The following is a 16,522-nucleotide window of genomic DNA, read 5'->3' as shown; positions in this document are numbered from 1 at the left end:
AAAAATTTGATAACTCGGGGTCGGATTCGGGTACCCATTTTCGTATGGGTGCCGTTTGAGTAAAATAAATTATAAAATAGTGTGGAGGGGTTTGGGAAAATAGGGTACAATACAAACACAAAGTCAGAAACACAAATCTGGGTATAGTGGAGTAGTAGGGTTTTTGCGTTTGAGAGAGAAGAAGCATGAGCAGGAGTTTGGGAATTCCGGTGAAGCTGCTCCACGAGGCTTCGGGGCACGTGGTGACGGTGGAGCTCAAGAGCGGAGAACTCTACAGAGGAAGCATGATCGAGTGCGAGGACAACTGGAACTGTCAACTCGAGAGCATCACCTACACTGCCAAGGTTCCCTTCTCTTCTTTCTATCCCTACTTTTTTTTTTTTTACGTCAAATATGATTTAGTTCAGGATTTAATTGAGGACTTGAAGTTCGGAAATGCAACTTTGAATTGGGTTTTAAGGCCAGGAATTAGAGATAAGGTAGGGTGTGTTTGGGACACCTGCAACAACTAGATTAATATATTGTTCGAATAGATTGTAATCAGAATCAGTTTTTTGTTTGGGTAAATTTACTGAAAAGCAGGTTTAAGATAATTAATTTCACTTGGATACACACACACAAAAAAGAAGCTTTTATAAACTTGAAAGCTTTTGGGAAATAATAAGAAGTTCCAACTTTTCAGGAAAAAAAATGTATTGGCAGTCGTATGCCTTTGTTGCTGAATTTCTTTGTAGTTGAGAGAGGACTATGCACAAATGGAGGTTGGGGCATGGATGTTTGGAATGAATAACAATAGATATAAGGATTTAGGGCTTAGACCATTTGTGTATGCAAGATCCATTGGACCTTGGGAGGCAACATCTTGTACTATGTCTGTTCCTTGGTCTCTGTTACGGACTTTACTTGGATTTAGGGTTCAGGCGTTATTAGTTTGGGAAATGTCCAAGTGATAACCTTGGAGTGATACACTTTCTACTGTTCCGTTTTGTGTAAATTTTGAAGGTTTCATAGATTAACAATTATAGGAAATCAATGAGATATTGAAATATATGATTCTCACAAATAATAGATAAACAATGCATATCTTTCTCCATAGGGAGGCTTCTCTATGGTGCACTTTGATTCTTTAGAAGAGGAGAAAAACAAAATTTCACTTTCTTGATTATTCTTTCTATCTCTCTACGTTCGTGATGGCTAGGGGTTAGAGAAAATACTTTTCTGTCAGGAAGAAAACCTTTTTTTCACGTTAGCGGGTATTAATTCATTTATAACCACTACTCCCATCAAGTAACAGTTTATCTCTAGAAACTTTTCTTATATAACCCAATTACAATTTAGTTTTTATTTATTAATTATTTATTTATTAGTCTCTACATATGTCACATGTCTCTCACATGAGACATTAATTCTAACATTTTGCACTACATATTTTGTGGGATATAATTACTCTGGATACAGGAGAAGCTTATGAAATTGTGCTTTTGCTAATTTTTAGATGTTGTAGAGATGTTTAATATCTCCAGTTTCAAGTATATTTGTTGACACAGTGTAATTCATATTAGTTGCTGATACTGGCGAAATCTTTTTCAGGATGGCAAAACATCGCAACTTGAGCATGTGTTTATTCGAGGCAGCAAAGTCAGGTACGAATCATATGTTTCGAAGTGACTTTTTTATTTCATATACAATCTTGTAAGATTGTATACCTCAATCATGTGTTGTTTAGTAACTTTAAAATTTTATATTCTGAATAAGGTTGTATTTGTAGATTGCATTTTTCTGTAAGAACAGTGCTTTGACTTGATAAGAATTTGACAGGTTTATGGTCATCCCTGACATGCTGAAGAATGCTCCTATGTTTAAGCGTTTGGATGCAAGAATCAAGGTAACTTCTTATTTTCGGGTTATCAAGTACTCCATATTTGTCTTATGTGTGCTTTTGTAATTTATGCTTTCTGAATCTCTTGAAGGGTAAGGGTGCATCACTTGGTGTTGGTAGGGGCAGAGCAGTTGCAATGCGAGCAAAGGTACTTATGTTCTTTTTATTTATTCTTAATTATTAGTTTATTAATATAGATTTAGCCTTAAAAATTGCTTATTTGATATCCTGCTAGTGAAGGACCTACCATGTGACATGTATAACTCCACATATTGTTTGTGTAGGCTCAAGCTGCTGGGCGTGGAGCTGCGCCTGGAAGGGGTGTACCACCAGTGCGGAGGTGATCACCATTTATATAGTCTGTATTCTCCTTGCCTGTTGGACATGTTTAGATTCTTTTGTAGAAGTTTATGTGAGAAAGAAATTCGAACAGAAATTGCGTATCAAGACTTTATTACAGATTACTCTTTATGCATAGTACTTGATCCCTCTCCTGGTCACTGAGCTATCATGTCTTGGACGATCAATATCGAACAGTAAGCTCCAATATGCCGAACTAGTAATTGCCAAATATCACCGCCAACAGCAAATCACCTTCATACCCACCTGTTTTGTAGGACCCTTGTGTGTAGAGCTGGGCAGGTGAATTAGCCAGTCCCACAAAGCTCCTAATCCGTGAAGCCCATTCTGCAAAGCCTGTCAGGTTCAGTTATTTTAAGTCTGAACCTACCTGCATAGTTTGTGGACTCCGTATTTGACAAAAAAAAAAAAATTAAAAGAAAAAGAAAAATAAATTTTAAAATATAAAATTTGACCAATTTTAAATATTTTAAAAACTAATTGTGAATAGTCTAATAAAAAAATATTTGCTCAAAATAGTAACATAATTTGCACTTAAGCTATCTAAGTATTTTTTACATTACATTTACTTGGTATATAATTTTATTCTAAATCAAAATATTATATAATCATTTACCAACTATTGAATCATATAAAAAATACTCAGATTTTATTTTTTTTACTTTATTTATGCGCTTTATTTATTAGTATAATATATATTTATATTAGAATATAAAAAGCCCACGGGCACATAAAGTCCGTGAATAAAATTTAGTTAACCCGTATGTTAAGTGTGATGGGTTAAAAATCCATAATTTAAACATACTCAAAATATTAAGGCTCATATACCATTTGTGGGTGGCCCGTATACTCTACTTGTATGTTTAATTAATCATCAATTTATTTCACCTTTTTGAATTAATTCCTAACTTAGTGTTAGTCTTAGTGACACTGAGCAAAATATCTATTATAGGTTTTGATTTGACTGATGTTGTTTTGTAACAATTTGAAATGTAAAAATCACTAATAACATTAATTATCATGTTACCATGTGTAGCAACGACTAGACAAGCATTATCGTATATATTGTTGTTAGTTTTTGCTTCGGTGATGCAAGAGTAAAGCTAATTCAAAATTAGCTAGTTTAGGTTGATGCTAAATAGTTTCACTAATTTTCCTATTTTGTTATTACTTACAAATGATTTTTTTTTAATCACTATAACATTGAGATAAAGTGTCACTAACTTTGTTAATGTCCAATTTTTGCTTTGAATCTTCTTTTCTTATCATGTTATTTTTTCATCCAGAATACTTAAATCTATATTTTGTTTAGGAAGTTAAAAATAATATTAACCTCATTGAATTAAATAACTATTTTGTACCAACAAGTGATTGATCAGTCATGAAATATTTGAGTCTCTTAAGCCAATACTGAGAGATTTGAATCTTGATAATATATGTGTGGAGAAAATTTGATTGGAGGAAGACAATTCACATTTGAGTGTTTTAGATCTTTAAAGGAGATTAGTCTCGATAAATGACAAAAAATATTTTTTTTTTACAATTGTATGGATAAAAAAAAAGTATCTTGTATTTTTGTATTGTTGTTTGATGAAGTGTAGAAATGAAGTTGTGAATTCGTTTATTAAATAAATATCCAAGTTTTAGTAAATCTATTAAATTTTTAATAAGATTGGTTTTGCTCATTTTTTTTAATCAAATCTATTATTTTAAAATTTATAGTTATGGTATTAAAAAATTAAATTGTTAAAATTTAGTTAAATGTAAAATATAATGTAAAATAAAAAACTTCAAAACGACAACAAATCAGCAGTTCAAAATGATATATTTTATCCTAGAGTAATATAGTTTTTAAATAACACTTCAATGCTTCAAACTTTAATATTTTATCTTACGTATCTATATTTAATTGAGAAAATACGAAGATGTTCTTTCAATTTTACACATAAAATAAACTGAATCAAAATATAGTTTATAATAGGCATTTTTCATCTTCTCTAGGGTTTAACTCATGCATTGCCTGATGCAATAAAAAATAAATAAAAAATCAAGATGATCGCATGATTGATACATTGTAACTTTTCTTTTTAACCTGTCTGAAAAATTCTCTACAACCATTAGAAAACCCACTTTGATTTGAGAAAAAAGAAATAAAATGACAGAAGAATTCATCGACGCTAATAAACACATCATGGACAAATTCAAAAGGCATCGAAAGAAAATGACATAAAAGCTGTCCTTACTCCTTATATGTGCACTTCCCAAGGCCCCAACCTCACACCAAAAATAACAGAAAGAAGTTTTTAATTGAAACTGGTTAATTTAAATACTTATTTGCGTTTCTGATACGATTAATATTCTTTGGTTTGTTCGTAACGAAAGAAGACTTTATTAATCCCTCTTTGAGTCCCAAGTTTAATTTTCTCCTAAAAAAAATTAATTTCATGTATATTTTTGTCAGAAGGCGAATTATTGTTGACAATAAAGTTCTCTCCAAATATTATCTAACACAATTATAAATCTAAAATTTTAATTTGACATAATTGATTACTTGTTAAGTTAGAAGTTGGAACAATTTATATAAATTAATTCACATACTCACTGATTTAATTTCACATATATTTTTTTCAGACTAAAATATAAGAAAGATAGTTAATTTCACACCAATTAAGAATGCTAATTAAATTTATTTAAACTTTTTATTTCATATTAAAAGATCTATGTTTCCTAAATTATAGTTAAATCATAATTTTTGGAGATGATTTTTACATTTTGAACTAACTTGATGATATTTTTAGAATACTGACATTTAATAAGATTAAATTAGTTAAAATATATTTATCTTTCAGTCCATTAAATTTGGATATCTTTGTTGTTGCTGCTTATATTTGGAGTCTCGAGGAAATATGATTGTAGAGATAATTAGCCAGACCCAAAAAGGAAAAAAAAATGATGAACCATTTTTTGTTTAACAACAACAAAATCAGATTCTATCCATTAATAAAGAATTTTGAATACAATGAGAAATTGCATTAAAATACTCTTTTGTATCAAAGTAAATTGAGTTTTTAGCTCAAGTGTGTCACCAATTATGTAGGAAGAATATAACCTCATGATATCTCTAATTTAATTTTAAAAAATGTAATTTTTAAAACACTTCCTCCTTTTTCTTTTACACTACATTATTATTTTATTTTTTTTTATCTTTCTTTCTCCCCGCATTATCCCACGAGTGATGTCTCTCCTAAACTTGCATAAAAAGAAATAATTAATTACAAAATTTCTCTCCTTATTTTTTAATTTATTATCTGAATCTTCTTATATTTACTATCTTAGTCCTTAGAACTGATTTTAATTGAGAAAAGATTAGGATTATGATCTTTGGGGTGAATGACACATTCCTTTACTATTACACTCATGCAACTATTTGAATATTTGATGTAAAATATAATATTAATATAAGTTTTATAAAAAAATAATTCAAACTTTTAATTTTATTCTTTTTTAATTTATTATATTTTTATAATCTTATATATTATTTTTTAAAATATTATATATAAGATTAAATTTTATTTTCACATAAATTAAAATATGTATAATTATATAAGGCTTATTTTTATTTTATATATCATATTTTTATAATCTTATCTGTTTTTATCATATTATTTAAAACTTATTTTATATGGTAAAGATATAATATAAATTTTATCTTTAATATATATATATATATATATATATATATATATATATATAAATTATAATTTTATAAAACAATAGTATTTTATTATCTTTTAAAATATTTATTATGTAATTTAATAACTATATTTTTTTTACCTACATTAAGATATCATTGGTATTTATTATAATAATACTTTTTATTTATGTTTAACTCCATTCAATTAGGTATGTAATTTTTTTAAAGAATTAAATTATATAGTAAAGATACATAATTAAATAAAATGATAATATTTTTTATTTTTAAAAATATTTATGTATGTATGTGATTTATTGACATTATTTTTTTAATCTATATTACAACAAATAACATGAATATTTTAATATAGATAAAAATGTTATCACTAAATCACAAGCATTATTTTAAAAGATAAACATAATATATAAAATAAAAATAAAACTTATATAAATATGTATATTCTAATTTATGTGAAAGCAGACATTAATCTTATATTATATTTTAAAAGATAATATATAAAATTATATAAATATAATAAATTAAAAAAGAATAAAAATTGAATTTTGAACTATTTTTATATAAAACTTATATTAATATTATATTTTACACTAAACATTTAAATGAACACTTAAGTATAGTGATAAAAGAATTTATTTCTTACTTCAAAGACTATGATTTTAGTTCTTCCTCAAATATTTTTAAAGTTTTTATTTTTTAAGAAAATATTGATCAAATTTAACAGTACTCTTGGACTAACATAGTGAATTAAAAAAAAAAAAAGACCAATTTAATGAAATAGATAAAATAGGAAAACAAATTTTACAATTAAGCCAAAAGTAAATGATGAAAATAGACTGATAATAATAACTCTTAAAATAAAAAGCTCAATCCAGCAAGCACAAGCACAATGCCATAAAAATTCCCCCATAAACTAACCTTAAATTTAAGGTAACAATAAACTATCACCACCAGCAATGGACATATAACATGCACATACATAGTATTTTTCATTTCATTGTCAGGAACAGGAATGATTAACATATTAAACTTTGTGTTGCTGCTGCCACGTACAAATGCAATGCAACGTTAGTGGTATACACAAAATTGACCATTGTTCTTCATGACATTGCGTTTACGCTGCTATTCCTGCTTCTCTCCCTAATTGAAGAGAAGAAGCAGGACGTTACAAAAGCCAAACAGAGTGCCCTAAATTCAAGCGCAACGAGTCAAACAAACAGAGAAAAAGAAGAAGCAAAGAACAAAACCACCGAACTCTGGTCTTTGTTTTTTCTCTCTCTATAAACTTGTCTTCTCTCACAACCTCTCCTCACTTTTTCTTCCTCTTCTTCTCTCACCACCTACCACGTCGTTTCCGGTGAGTACCAGCTTCTCCTTCTTGTGTTCAGTGATTCCTATAGTTTCTTCATTGAATTCGGTTTAGTGTGACTTTTTCTTCAAGTTAATTATTACTACCGTTGTTGTTGTTATTATTATTATTATTTCAGTTTTGGTCTTAATTGCCGTTGATATTATCTTGCGTTGGGAATTATTGCAGTTTCATGATTCTGTTCCTCGGAATTGAACTACAATTGTGATTTGCTATGAATAGAAAGGAGTAATGAATCTAATGAGGATTTTGCTATTCGGCTTTGATTTCATTTTCTTACTACCATTATTTGGTTTCTTTGTTTTAAGTTACTTTTATTCTGTGTTTTTAGTTTGAGAATGTTGGATTTTATGGCAAACTCAGCTTCAAGGTTCATTCCCGGTCCTTGTAATCTACATAAGATTTCTCTTTCTTTCTCACTCTCTCCCTGTATGTTTTATACCTAATATCAATTGTTTTTGTTCATAGACTTGCTCTGACACTACTCAAAAATCAATTTCTCGTTCTAATTCTTTGAATTTTTTAAGATTATTTCCGAAATATGTGTTTTAAGAACCAAAAAAACAGAAGCAACTGGGAAATATTTTCTCATAATCTTCTCTGAGTGTTCTGTTCAAGTGTGCACAAGAGACAAATTTTTAGAAAACACAAATGTGCTCATGAAACAAACAAGTTCAAATATGACAAGGAAACAAACAAAATTTTAGAAAATAGATAACTGTTTTTGAAAATAATAAACAAAGCCAGCCTAAATTTAGACAGGGTTTCTCCTTTCTCTCTCTCTCTCTCTCTCTCTCTCTCTCTCTCACACACACACACACACACACACACACACACACACACACACACACACACACACACACACACACACACATATATATATATATATATATATATATATATATATATTCTTTTTCTTATTTTTTTAAAATAGTATCAGTATGGGAGTTTAACTTCTTTCATTGGAATCTTTGCTGCTTTTGATGACATGTCTTTGCATGCAGATAAAGCCATTGGATTTCGAAATTAGTGATACATTGAACATGTCTTCAGCAACCAAGGGCGATAGGAAGACTGCACTTGATGTGGCATCATGGATGTTCAATATAGTCACATCTGTCGGAATAATCCTTGTGAATAAAGCCCTCATGGCTACATATGGTTTCAGCTTTGGTATAGAGTTTCTTGACCCTTTCTCATCCTTGATAATTTACTCCACTTTCATTTTATTTTCAATGTGCAATGTTCACTGCTTTGAGTTGCAATGCATTCGTTTAGTTCGTCTTTTAGTGCTCGTGTGCAGCATAAACTTGTTCCTAGGATTTGAAACAATTATTTAATATATAAGGGAATAAGGGTGGTAGTTGACTTGGGGTCGAGCATGGTATCAGCGATGTTGTTTATAGACAACAATACTACCTATGATAGAAAGAGGGATACAATGAAAAAAATGAGGAAGGGTAATGATTTATGTTATGATTTAAGATGAGATGCGGAGGCTGTACAGTCCTCACAAACATTTTGTATTTGCGACTCATAGATAAAGCATAACTAGAACTAGTTTGGATAAATTTATCAACAAGTACTTATAAGCTGAAAAAGCTAATCCAAACTGGACCAATTACAATATTCACTTAAATTGATGCGGTATTAAAAAAGCTACCAGTTTTCTAAACTTCAGAGGGCACGGGAAGAAGACACTTGTAGCCAAAAGTATTTATTGTTGTGTTTAAGATAGGCATTCAAAGTTTTCACCCGGAAAACTATTTTAAACATCTTATTTGCAAGATTTTAGTATTCAGATTGATGAGTATTGTTGGTTATATATATCCCGGAGTTACAATCGGCAAGTGCTGAGAATAACTCTCGATAATTGATTTGAGTCTCTTGTATAACTAGTTAATCAAAGAAGAATGTAATTTTATGGTTTCTCTGATTCCAGGTAATAGATTAGTTTTGAGCTTCTGCACTACTCCCGAGTTCTAACATCGTAAATCATATACCATTATGCAGCTACAACGTTAACTGGTCTGCATTTTGCCACAACAACCTTGCTGACAGTCTTTCTTAAGTGGCTGGGATATATCCAAACCTCCCACCTTCCCTTACCTGATCTTATCAAATTTGTCTTATTTGCAAATTTCTCTATTGTCGGCATGAATGTGAGTTTGATGTGGAACTCTGTCGGTTTCTATCAGGTAACAACTATATTTTTTTTTTTTATCTTTGAAAGTATCAAGTTTTAACACTGCCAGTGACAAAGATAGGTATTTATACTGTTTCCTTCCTTTGAAATGAAAACTTCAGATTGCTAAGCTGAGTATGATTCCAGTATCTTGTTTCCTGGAAGTTATCTTGGACAATGTGCGATATTCAAGGGACACAAAACTTAGCATTTCTCTAGTTCTCCTTGGCGTTGCTGTATGTACAGTCACTGATGTGAGTGTCAATGCTAAGGGTTTTATAGCTGCTGCAGTGGCAGTTTGGAGCACCTCACTACAGCAGTATGTAAGTACCTTACTACTAACACCATCCATATCCACTCTCAATCTTAATTGGGAGATTGCAGTAGATCAAAATTGAATTTATTGTCATAAAGGTAGTTCTAGAATGGATGAATGTGCACTTTCAGATGCAAAAATGCTTCTTGTTAACATTCATGCAGATTAGAATTTATTCATCTCATCTTATTATATATCTAAAACAGCCAAAATGGGAATCCTGCAGGCTGCAGCAATTTTTCTTGGTAAAGTTGGGTTTTGATCATTGATTTTAGATACATATTTTGGGTGGAATTTTGTAACTTATGTCAGATCATTCCAATTGTAATTCCTACTGTTTTATTTGGGTGTCTTGATCTAGATTTTTCTTAGATGATATCATACTTCTATTTTGTGCAGTATGTGCATTTTCTTCAGAGGAAGTATTCTCTTGGATCGTTTAACTTGTTGGGCCACACTGCACCAGTACAGGCAGCAAGTTTACTACTAGTAGGTCCCTTTTTGGACTATTGGCTGACAAAAAAACGAGTTGACGCCTACAACTATGGTTTCACATCCACTGTAAGTTTCTCTTTTGTGGAATTACATGCTTTATTTAATTTTGCCAAATACCGTGGATTTTATGTCTGTGTTGTTACATGACTGGGTGTCATTTGCTCTGCCAAACACCAGTGCCAAATACTACAATTCCTTCATGTCTTTCTGAGTTTCTAATCACTGTAGCATATGTTTAGTTCAACCATAATTTTCCAGTACTATTAGTATATTTTTTTTTTGGTCAGCACAGATAAATATATATATATATATATATATATATATATAACCAAGTACCAGAGGTACAATGATTACATAAAGATCCAGTCATTTGGTTCCATAAATCTTGTGCACATATCTGTTCCTATTCTTCCAGAATGTTTAGAGTAGAAAATCAAGATCCTGAAAAGTTACGTATAATTCTCTTATTTTGTGCTAACCTTGCACTGCTTGAAACATTCCCTAATCCTCAAAAAAATTTAAGAACATGAAATGATAGTCTCTTTGATTTATTAATGAGACAAATCTAGATAATCAAAATATAATTGTCAATGTGTCTATCTACACAATGTTGTAAAAGACACATTGACAGATGCATAATTATCCATGACGTAATTCTACTCTTCATCTGCATACCGGTAACATGCATGCATAGTTGCATACAACTCTTTTTATTTTTGGGACCTAAATTCAGCTCTTCTTTGTATTCATATTCATAAACTTTGTGGTAGCTTGACTTTTTTGCTATAGGATTTAAATCAAATTTAACTATATTTAGAAAGACTAGAATTATATTTTACCCACAAATTATTTGTTGAGGACTACGTTTGCCAAATCCTACATTCTATCTCAAAAAAGACAGTGATATTTTCCTAGGGAAAAAAGAGAGGCATTTATGTTAAGGGTCTTGCTAACTAGTGTCCTAAGGGCACTGATTAAAGTATTCAAAATTGAAAGTTTTTATTGGAATTTATGTTGGAAATGCATTGAAAATCATAATAGAAGTGTATTAATGACATTTTTTAATGAATTTTTTTTATTTTGAATTCCATAAGCATTGGCATTTGCCTAATGTTGACTTGTCAATAGTATTATTAAACTAATCTTCTTATTCTGTTTGCAGTTGTTCATCATTATCTCCTGCACCATCGCAGTAGGGACAAACCTCAGCCAGTTCATCTGCATTGGCAGGTTCACAGCTGTATCTTTCCAAGTCCTTGGACACATGAAGACTATTCTGGTACTGGCCTTAGGTTTCGTTTTCTTCAGAAAAGAAGGTGTCAATTTACAAGTGATTCTGGGCATGACCATTGCAATAGCGGGAATGATATGGTATGGCAATGCATCTTCTAAGCCAGGAGGGAAGGAACGTCTTAGCTTACCCCTTAACCATACCCCCAAGACACAAGAGTATAATGTACTACCAGTATCCTCTGAAATGGATCAAGAAATATAGAAGTTGATGTAAATAAAGTGGTGAAACTTCTATGGTGAATTGCACAGGAAAATCAGGTGCCCTCTAGGACAGCTGATTCATTTTCTTAAAAAGTAGAAGGAATTTCCCAATTACTGATAGATACATGGTCATATATCTGTGCTTTGTGTTACTGAGTTGAGGGAGGATACATCCAATGGTTTCAACTCCCGTTAAAGATAAAAAAGAAAAGAATTTGGATTTTTCCACACACCCTCTCCTTCTCTCTCTCTGCTTACAGGGTTTACAAAACTGAAAATTTGTGTGTCCTACGCAATGGAAAATGAAAATTAATTTGTAGTCCTTCAAAGAATTTGCATAAAAGGTATATAAATCACATTAGTTTAATCAAAACCAATTTCCTCATTAAAAATCAAGTTTGCCAACACTGAGTCGTGCATATAATAAACTCACTTTCAAATACGAATGACAATGAGTAGAATGATTTTTTTTTTTTTTCTGAATATGAGTAGAATGATATTATAGTACCGGTTCTCATTTCTTTATTTGAAAAAGAGATAAAAGCATAGCTTTAAAAACCGGTCCGGTGACTGATCCGATCATGGCACTGGGTCACTAGATCAGTGGTCGAACCAGTAGATCACTAATTGACCCTCATGATCCATCAAAACAAATCAATACCAAAGTACCAAATAGGCAAATACCAATGCACTGAATGTAGTCTACCAGTCACAAGGATCAATACAGAAGTATCAAATTAACAATGCAATCTAACCAATCAATACAATTTCGAAACAAATCAATACATGATTACATAGATCACTAATTAAGAAATTACTAAGAATAAAATAGCATCACACGGTCATTCATACCTTGTTCGAGAATGGAGAGGTAGAGGGTGAGGGTGAGGGTGAGGGCGACCTCGACGGTGTCGTGCAAAGATGACCCGACGTTGGTGTGGCACGACGGCGCAGCGGTAGCGGAGGGGAAGACTCGCTAAAGCAGAAGTAGAAGCTGAGGCCGTGAGGGCAACCTCGACGGCGTTGTGCAAGGACGACCCGAAGTTGCTGAGGAACGATGGCGCAGCGGCGGGGAAGACTCACTGAGGCAGAGGTAGAAGGTGAGGTTGTGAGGGTGACCTCGATGGCGTAGCACAACGACATAGAGGTGGCGAGCGGAGGCGCAGACTCATTGGACTTGGAGGGACCGAGAGAGAGACAGAGGCGCCGCGAGATTGTTGGAGGAAGGAGACTCAGGAGAGGCCGGGACTCACGAGGTTTCTAAAATGGCTTGAAATGACGCTGTTTCAAGATGCAAGGACAAGAAAAAAAAATAAAAAATTAAGGGTCCATAGGTTACAAGTTTGATCGCAAATCGGTCGGGTCGGGTCAAAAGCATAATCGATCAAACGTGTATGACTTGATTCCACTCGATCCGGCCACCAAGTTGTGATCCTACCGACCGGGTCGATCTAATTTTTGAAATATTGGATAAAAAGATCACAACTGAATAAAAGTTAGAGAATCAAATATTAGTTTGCTTAACCATTAAATTTAGAAGATGAAGTGAATTTTAACTAATTTCAAAGTATATTTTTAGTGTAGGTAAATTATTTTAATATTTTACCAATTACTCATGGATGGAGAAAATCATTTCTATTTTAATTTATTTTTAGCATAAATATTTTAATCTTGAGATTGCGAATTTAAAATAAATATGGTTAACAATTAAATTTGAATCCCCTTGTTTTGCTTAATTTTTATAACAAAAAGTTAACTAAAAATTGATAGACAAATCTAAAATAAACTGTTAGTTACGGATAAAAAAATAAACCGTTCATAAAAATGAATTTTGTTATTTATTATTCGTAAGATGATGATTAAAAAACAATAATTTTTTTCAAAAAGAATATAATATCATTAAACATTATGTTTTTCAATAAAAACTTTTCAATTTTAATTTCCTGATTGCCAACTTTCCGAAAATGTATTAAAATTCCTTTTTATTTCAATTTATTAATTTAAAGTGATGAATGTTGTAACGTTTTTTCAAAGTCAAATTAGGTTTTCAAAAACAAATCAGAAAACCCAAATCTATCGTCTCTTCGCTCCTCTTCACTCACGCGCGCCATCTTCTCTGTCGCCCAGGTGAGTTTCCCAATCTCATTCCTCTCGAATATGTTTAATCTGTTATGTTGCTTTTGTTACTCTTAGATCCGCCTGAAATTACGTTTTCAAATTTCAACTAATATAGGTTTTGTTGCTATGGGTCTAACTTTGGTTTATTTAGTGCCACGATTTTCATTTCCTTGTTTTGTCACTGAATTAGTTAATTGGACTTTTTTTTTCCACCATTGATGCTTGTTGAGAGTAGCATTCTTCATGTTCATTCGATGTTGAGCTTTTTCAGAAACATGATTATTCTCACCTGGCTTGTGGGAGTGAAAGAGAAAGAAAAAGAGAATCACGAGTCATACTGCCACAGGGAGATTTTTCTTTTAGTTTTTTAATATGTTTTTATATCTCTTTATTAAAAAATGGATGGAAATTGAAAATAGTGTTACGCAAAAAAAAGAAAACACAAGTTATAAGGTTCACTTCGTGGTTGAAAGGAAGAAGGGGGAGGAAGAGGTCGTGGATTCGAATCTCTCCCACTAACAAATTAACAACTGACATTTGCCAATAAAAAATCTCAGAAAAACACAGGGAGGGGAAGTGTATCAAATTTTATGCCACGAACCACAATGGGCTAACTGAATTTTACCCAGTAAATTATTTATTTATTAATTATGTGTTAATCTCATGTATTTATATAACCAATGAAAAAATTCCACAGACTAAACACAAGAATTTTTTAAGATGAAAAACACAGATTTTCTTGATGAAACTTTTTTTTTTTCAAAAATTTTTTGGCATGGGAAATGAAGCCTTATCAAGTGCTCATTTTATTTTATGCTATTTCATGCAATTTAGTGTATAATAGGCTACTGGAGAATTTTTGTTAATCCTATCATTCTCCCCTGACAGGCTGAAAAGGAATATATTATGGGTGATAGGCTAGTAGTTGACCAACAGCACACGGGTGATGCACAACTTCCATCTTCTCCTCCCTCAAAAGATGATATGGTTTCGTGTGTTATGGCTTTGGAGGCTGCTTTGCTTCCCTGTTTGCCAGCCAGAGAACTTCAAGCAATAGACCGTTCCCCCCACCCTTCACATCAAAGTGAGTAACTGCAAGTATTTCAAGTTTTTTATTTTTGTGTTTTCAAAACTGGCCACTATGCTCTGCTATTTGAGATCAATAACTATGAATCAACCATGAGCACTGAAGGCCTTTGAAACTTTATTTAATTATCTGACATTCTGATCTTGTATCAATCAAAGCTTTTAGGAATTACAGTTAAGAGTTTTTTCTACATACATATATAGTCTTGTCCGTTATATGTTTATTCTCTTATCATAAATGTTTTCAAGTCATTTTATTGTTAAGTAGTTGTTGATTTTTGGTTATATGGAACTTTAAAGCTCCATGCATTGGTACTGGTACATATGATGATACATATACCCTCAAATTGGCAGGAATCATAATTTCTGTTCCTGTATAGTCTCTACATGTTATTAACTTGAGACCTTTTATGTGATGAGGGGATGAATATGATATGCCATGTATTAGGTTAACCTGTCCAAGTAATTTACTAGACATTTGAGGCTGAACATCCTTGTAATAATTCCCCCCTTGTGAAATTCAGTTGTGATAGATTATTCAATGTGAAACTATGTGCACATTGATTATCTAGGGCAGGAAGGTGGGGACTGGGGAGGGAAGCGAAGAAGGGTGGTAAAATGTTCGTATAGATGATTTTGCAGTTGATAAGTAAATTTGTGAAGAACTATGTTTACATCAATAATCACTGGCTGATTCAATCTTAGTATTTTCTTAGAAATGAGCTCGATAATCCTAGAAATGAGTGAAAACTGAAAATGCCATTAACTCTTGTCTGATCTTTGGATGAAGTTCAACTTTAATCTATGTCCATTTTTCTCATCCATAGGAACCTTAGTAAGGTGTAAATAAATGCCAACTGAACTTTCCTCGCTTTGGTATTTCTTTTTTTTCAGTTGATGTGGATAGGTATGCAAGAGATTTTATGGAGGCTGCCAAGAAGCTTCAGCTTTATTTTATCAGCCTGCAACGAGAGGATAAGCCAACAAAACTTGAAATGCTTAGAAAGGTATGGCAGTACCCTATGAAGTGTTTTTTCCATCAGTTATTCATCTAAACTAATGCTGTATGTCTTATTTATGCAGGAGGTTGCTCTCATGGAAGAGGAGCTTAACAAAAAAAATGAGCTGATAAAAAAGCAAGAAAATTTAATTCAGGAGTGGAAGAAAGAGTTGAAAGATCAGTTGGACAAACACAAGATTGAGTTGGATAGGGTTTAGCCTTATGTCTGGGCTCATCTGCACTTTAAATATTCAAGGATAAATAGTCACTTTTATCCTTGAATATGTAATTCACTAACAAATGCGTCCTTAAAAGATGAAAATACAAAATTGAGTCTCCTAAAGTGTAAAAAGTGCCACAAATATATTCGATCGTTAACTTTTGTCTGTCACGGTTAATAAATAGCTTACGTGGTATAGAAGAACAAATTTATCACTAAAATGATTGTCAATGTGATCATCTCTAATTGTCAGGATATGAGCATATTTGTTATATAATATTTTTTTGA

General features: G+C 31.7%; 3 protein-coding genes across 5 annotated transcripts; all 3 read left to right on the top strand.

Moving 5' to 3' along the window:
- Positions 1 to 90: 90 nt before the first annotated feature.
- On the top strand, positions 91 to 2,356 carry LOC100790315 (small nuclear ribonucleoprotein SmD3b). Its single transcript, XM_003531343.5, has 5 exons — positions 91 to 344; positions 1,591 to 1,643; positions 1,819 to 1,885; positions 1,971 to 2,027; positions 2,164 to 2,356. Exons 1-5 carry the CDS (start codon positions 186 to 188, stop codon positions 2,221 to 2,223), a joined length of 396 nt encoding a protein of 131 aa, XP_003531391.1. The 5' UTR covers positions 91 to 185; the 3' UTR covers positions 2,224 to 2,356.
- A 4,352-nt stretch (positions 2,357 to 6,708) lies between these two features.
- LOC100789780 (UDP-rhamnose/UDP-galactose transporter 4) lies at positions 6,709 to 12,040 on the top strand. 2 transcript variants are annotated; one of them, XM_006585252.4, is made up of 6 exons: positions 6,709 to 7,308; positions 8,325 to 8,493; positions 9,334 to 9,518; positions 9,628 to 9,828; positions 10,221 to 10,382; positions 11,479 to 12,040. In XM_006585252.4, the coding sequence occupies exons 2-6, from the start codon at positions 8,364 to 8,366 to the stop codon at positions 11,809 to 11,811; spliced, it is 1,011 nt and encodes a 336-aa protein (XP_006585315.1). In that variant the 5' UTR covers positions 6,709 to 7,308; positions 8,325 to 8,363; the 3' UTR covers positions 11,812 to 12,040. The 2 variants fall into 2 exon arrangements, with proteins under 2 accessions (XP_006585315.1, XP_040874105.1); XM_041018171.1 differs by lacking the exon at positions 6,709 to 7,308 and adding an exon at positions 7,668 to 7,690.
- A 1,772-nt stretch (positions 12,041 to 13,812) lies between these two features.
- Positions 13,813 to 16,522, top strand: LOC100789247 (mediator of RNA polymerase II transcription subunit 28). Of its 2 annotated transcripts, none has more exons than XM_003531341.5 (4): positions 13,813 to 13,937; positions 14,817 to 15,012; positions 15,909 to 16,021; positions 16,098 to 16,522. In XM_003531341.5, the coding sequence occupies exons 2-4, from the start codon at positions 14,835 to 14,837 to the stop codon at positions 16,230 to 16,232; spliced, it is 426 nt and encodes a 141-aa protein (XP_003531389.1). In that variant the 5' UTR covers positions 13,813 to 13,937; positions 14,817 to 14,834; the 3' UTR covers positions 16,233 to 16,522. The 2 variants fall into 2 exon arrangements, with proteins under 2 accessions (XP_003531389.1, XP_040874104.1); XM_041018170.1 differs by having other exon boundaries at positions 13,849 to 13,937; positions 14,200 to 15,012.

The sequence above is a fragment of the Glycine max genome, chromosome 8 (assembly GCF_000004515.6).
Source record: "Glycine max cultivar Williams 82 chromosome 8, Glycine_max_v4.0, whole genome shotgun sequence".
NCBI lineage: Eukaryota > Viridiplantae > Streptophyta > Magnoliopsida > Fabales > Fabaceae > Glycine > Glycine max.
Note: the sequence above shows the minus strand (reverse complement) of the source record. Positions and strands in the feature narration are given on the sequence as shown.

Bases quoted from the DNA above. Each gene is read 5' to 3' on its own strand.
- LOC100790315 (XM_003531343.5), top strand. From the start codon at position 186: ATGAGCAGGAGTTTGGGAATTCCGGTGAAGCTGCTCCACGAGGCTTCG. The intron at 345-1,590 runs GTTCCCTTCTCT...AATCTTTTTCAG, and splicing joins GCATCACCTACACTGCCAAG to GATGGCAAAACATCGCAACT. The intron at 1,644-1,818 runs GTACGAATCATA...AGAATTTGACAG, and splicing joins ATTCGAGGCAGCAAAGTCAG to GTTTATGGTCATCCCTGACA.
- LOC100789247 (XM_003531341.5), top strand. From the start codon at position 14,835: ATGGGTGATAGGCTAGTAGTTGACCAACAGCACACGGGTGATGCACAA. The intron at 15,013-15,908 runs GTGAGTAACTGC...CTTTTTTTTCAG, and splicing joins CCCCCACCCTTCACATCAAA to TTGATGTGGATAGGTATGCA. The intron at 16,022-16,097 runs GTATGGCAGTAC...TTATTTATGCAG, and splicing joins AACTTGAAATGCTTAGAAAG to GAGGTTGCTCTCATGGAAGA.
- LOC100789780 (XM_006585252.4), top strand. From the start codon at position 8,364: ATGTCTTCAGCAACCAAGGGCGATAGGAAGACTGCACTTGATGTGGCA. The intron at 9,519-9,627 runs GTAACAACTATA...TGAAAACTTCAG, and splicing joins ACTCTGTCGGTTTCTATCAG to ATTGCTAAGCTGAGTATGAT. The intron at 10,383-11,478 runs GTAAGTTTCTCT...TTCTGTTTGCAG, and splicing joins ACTATGGTTTCACATCCACT to TTGTTCATCATTATCTCCTG.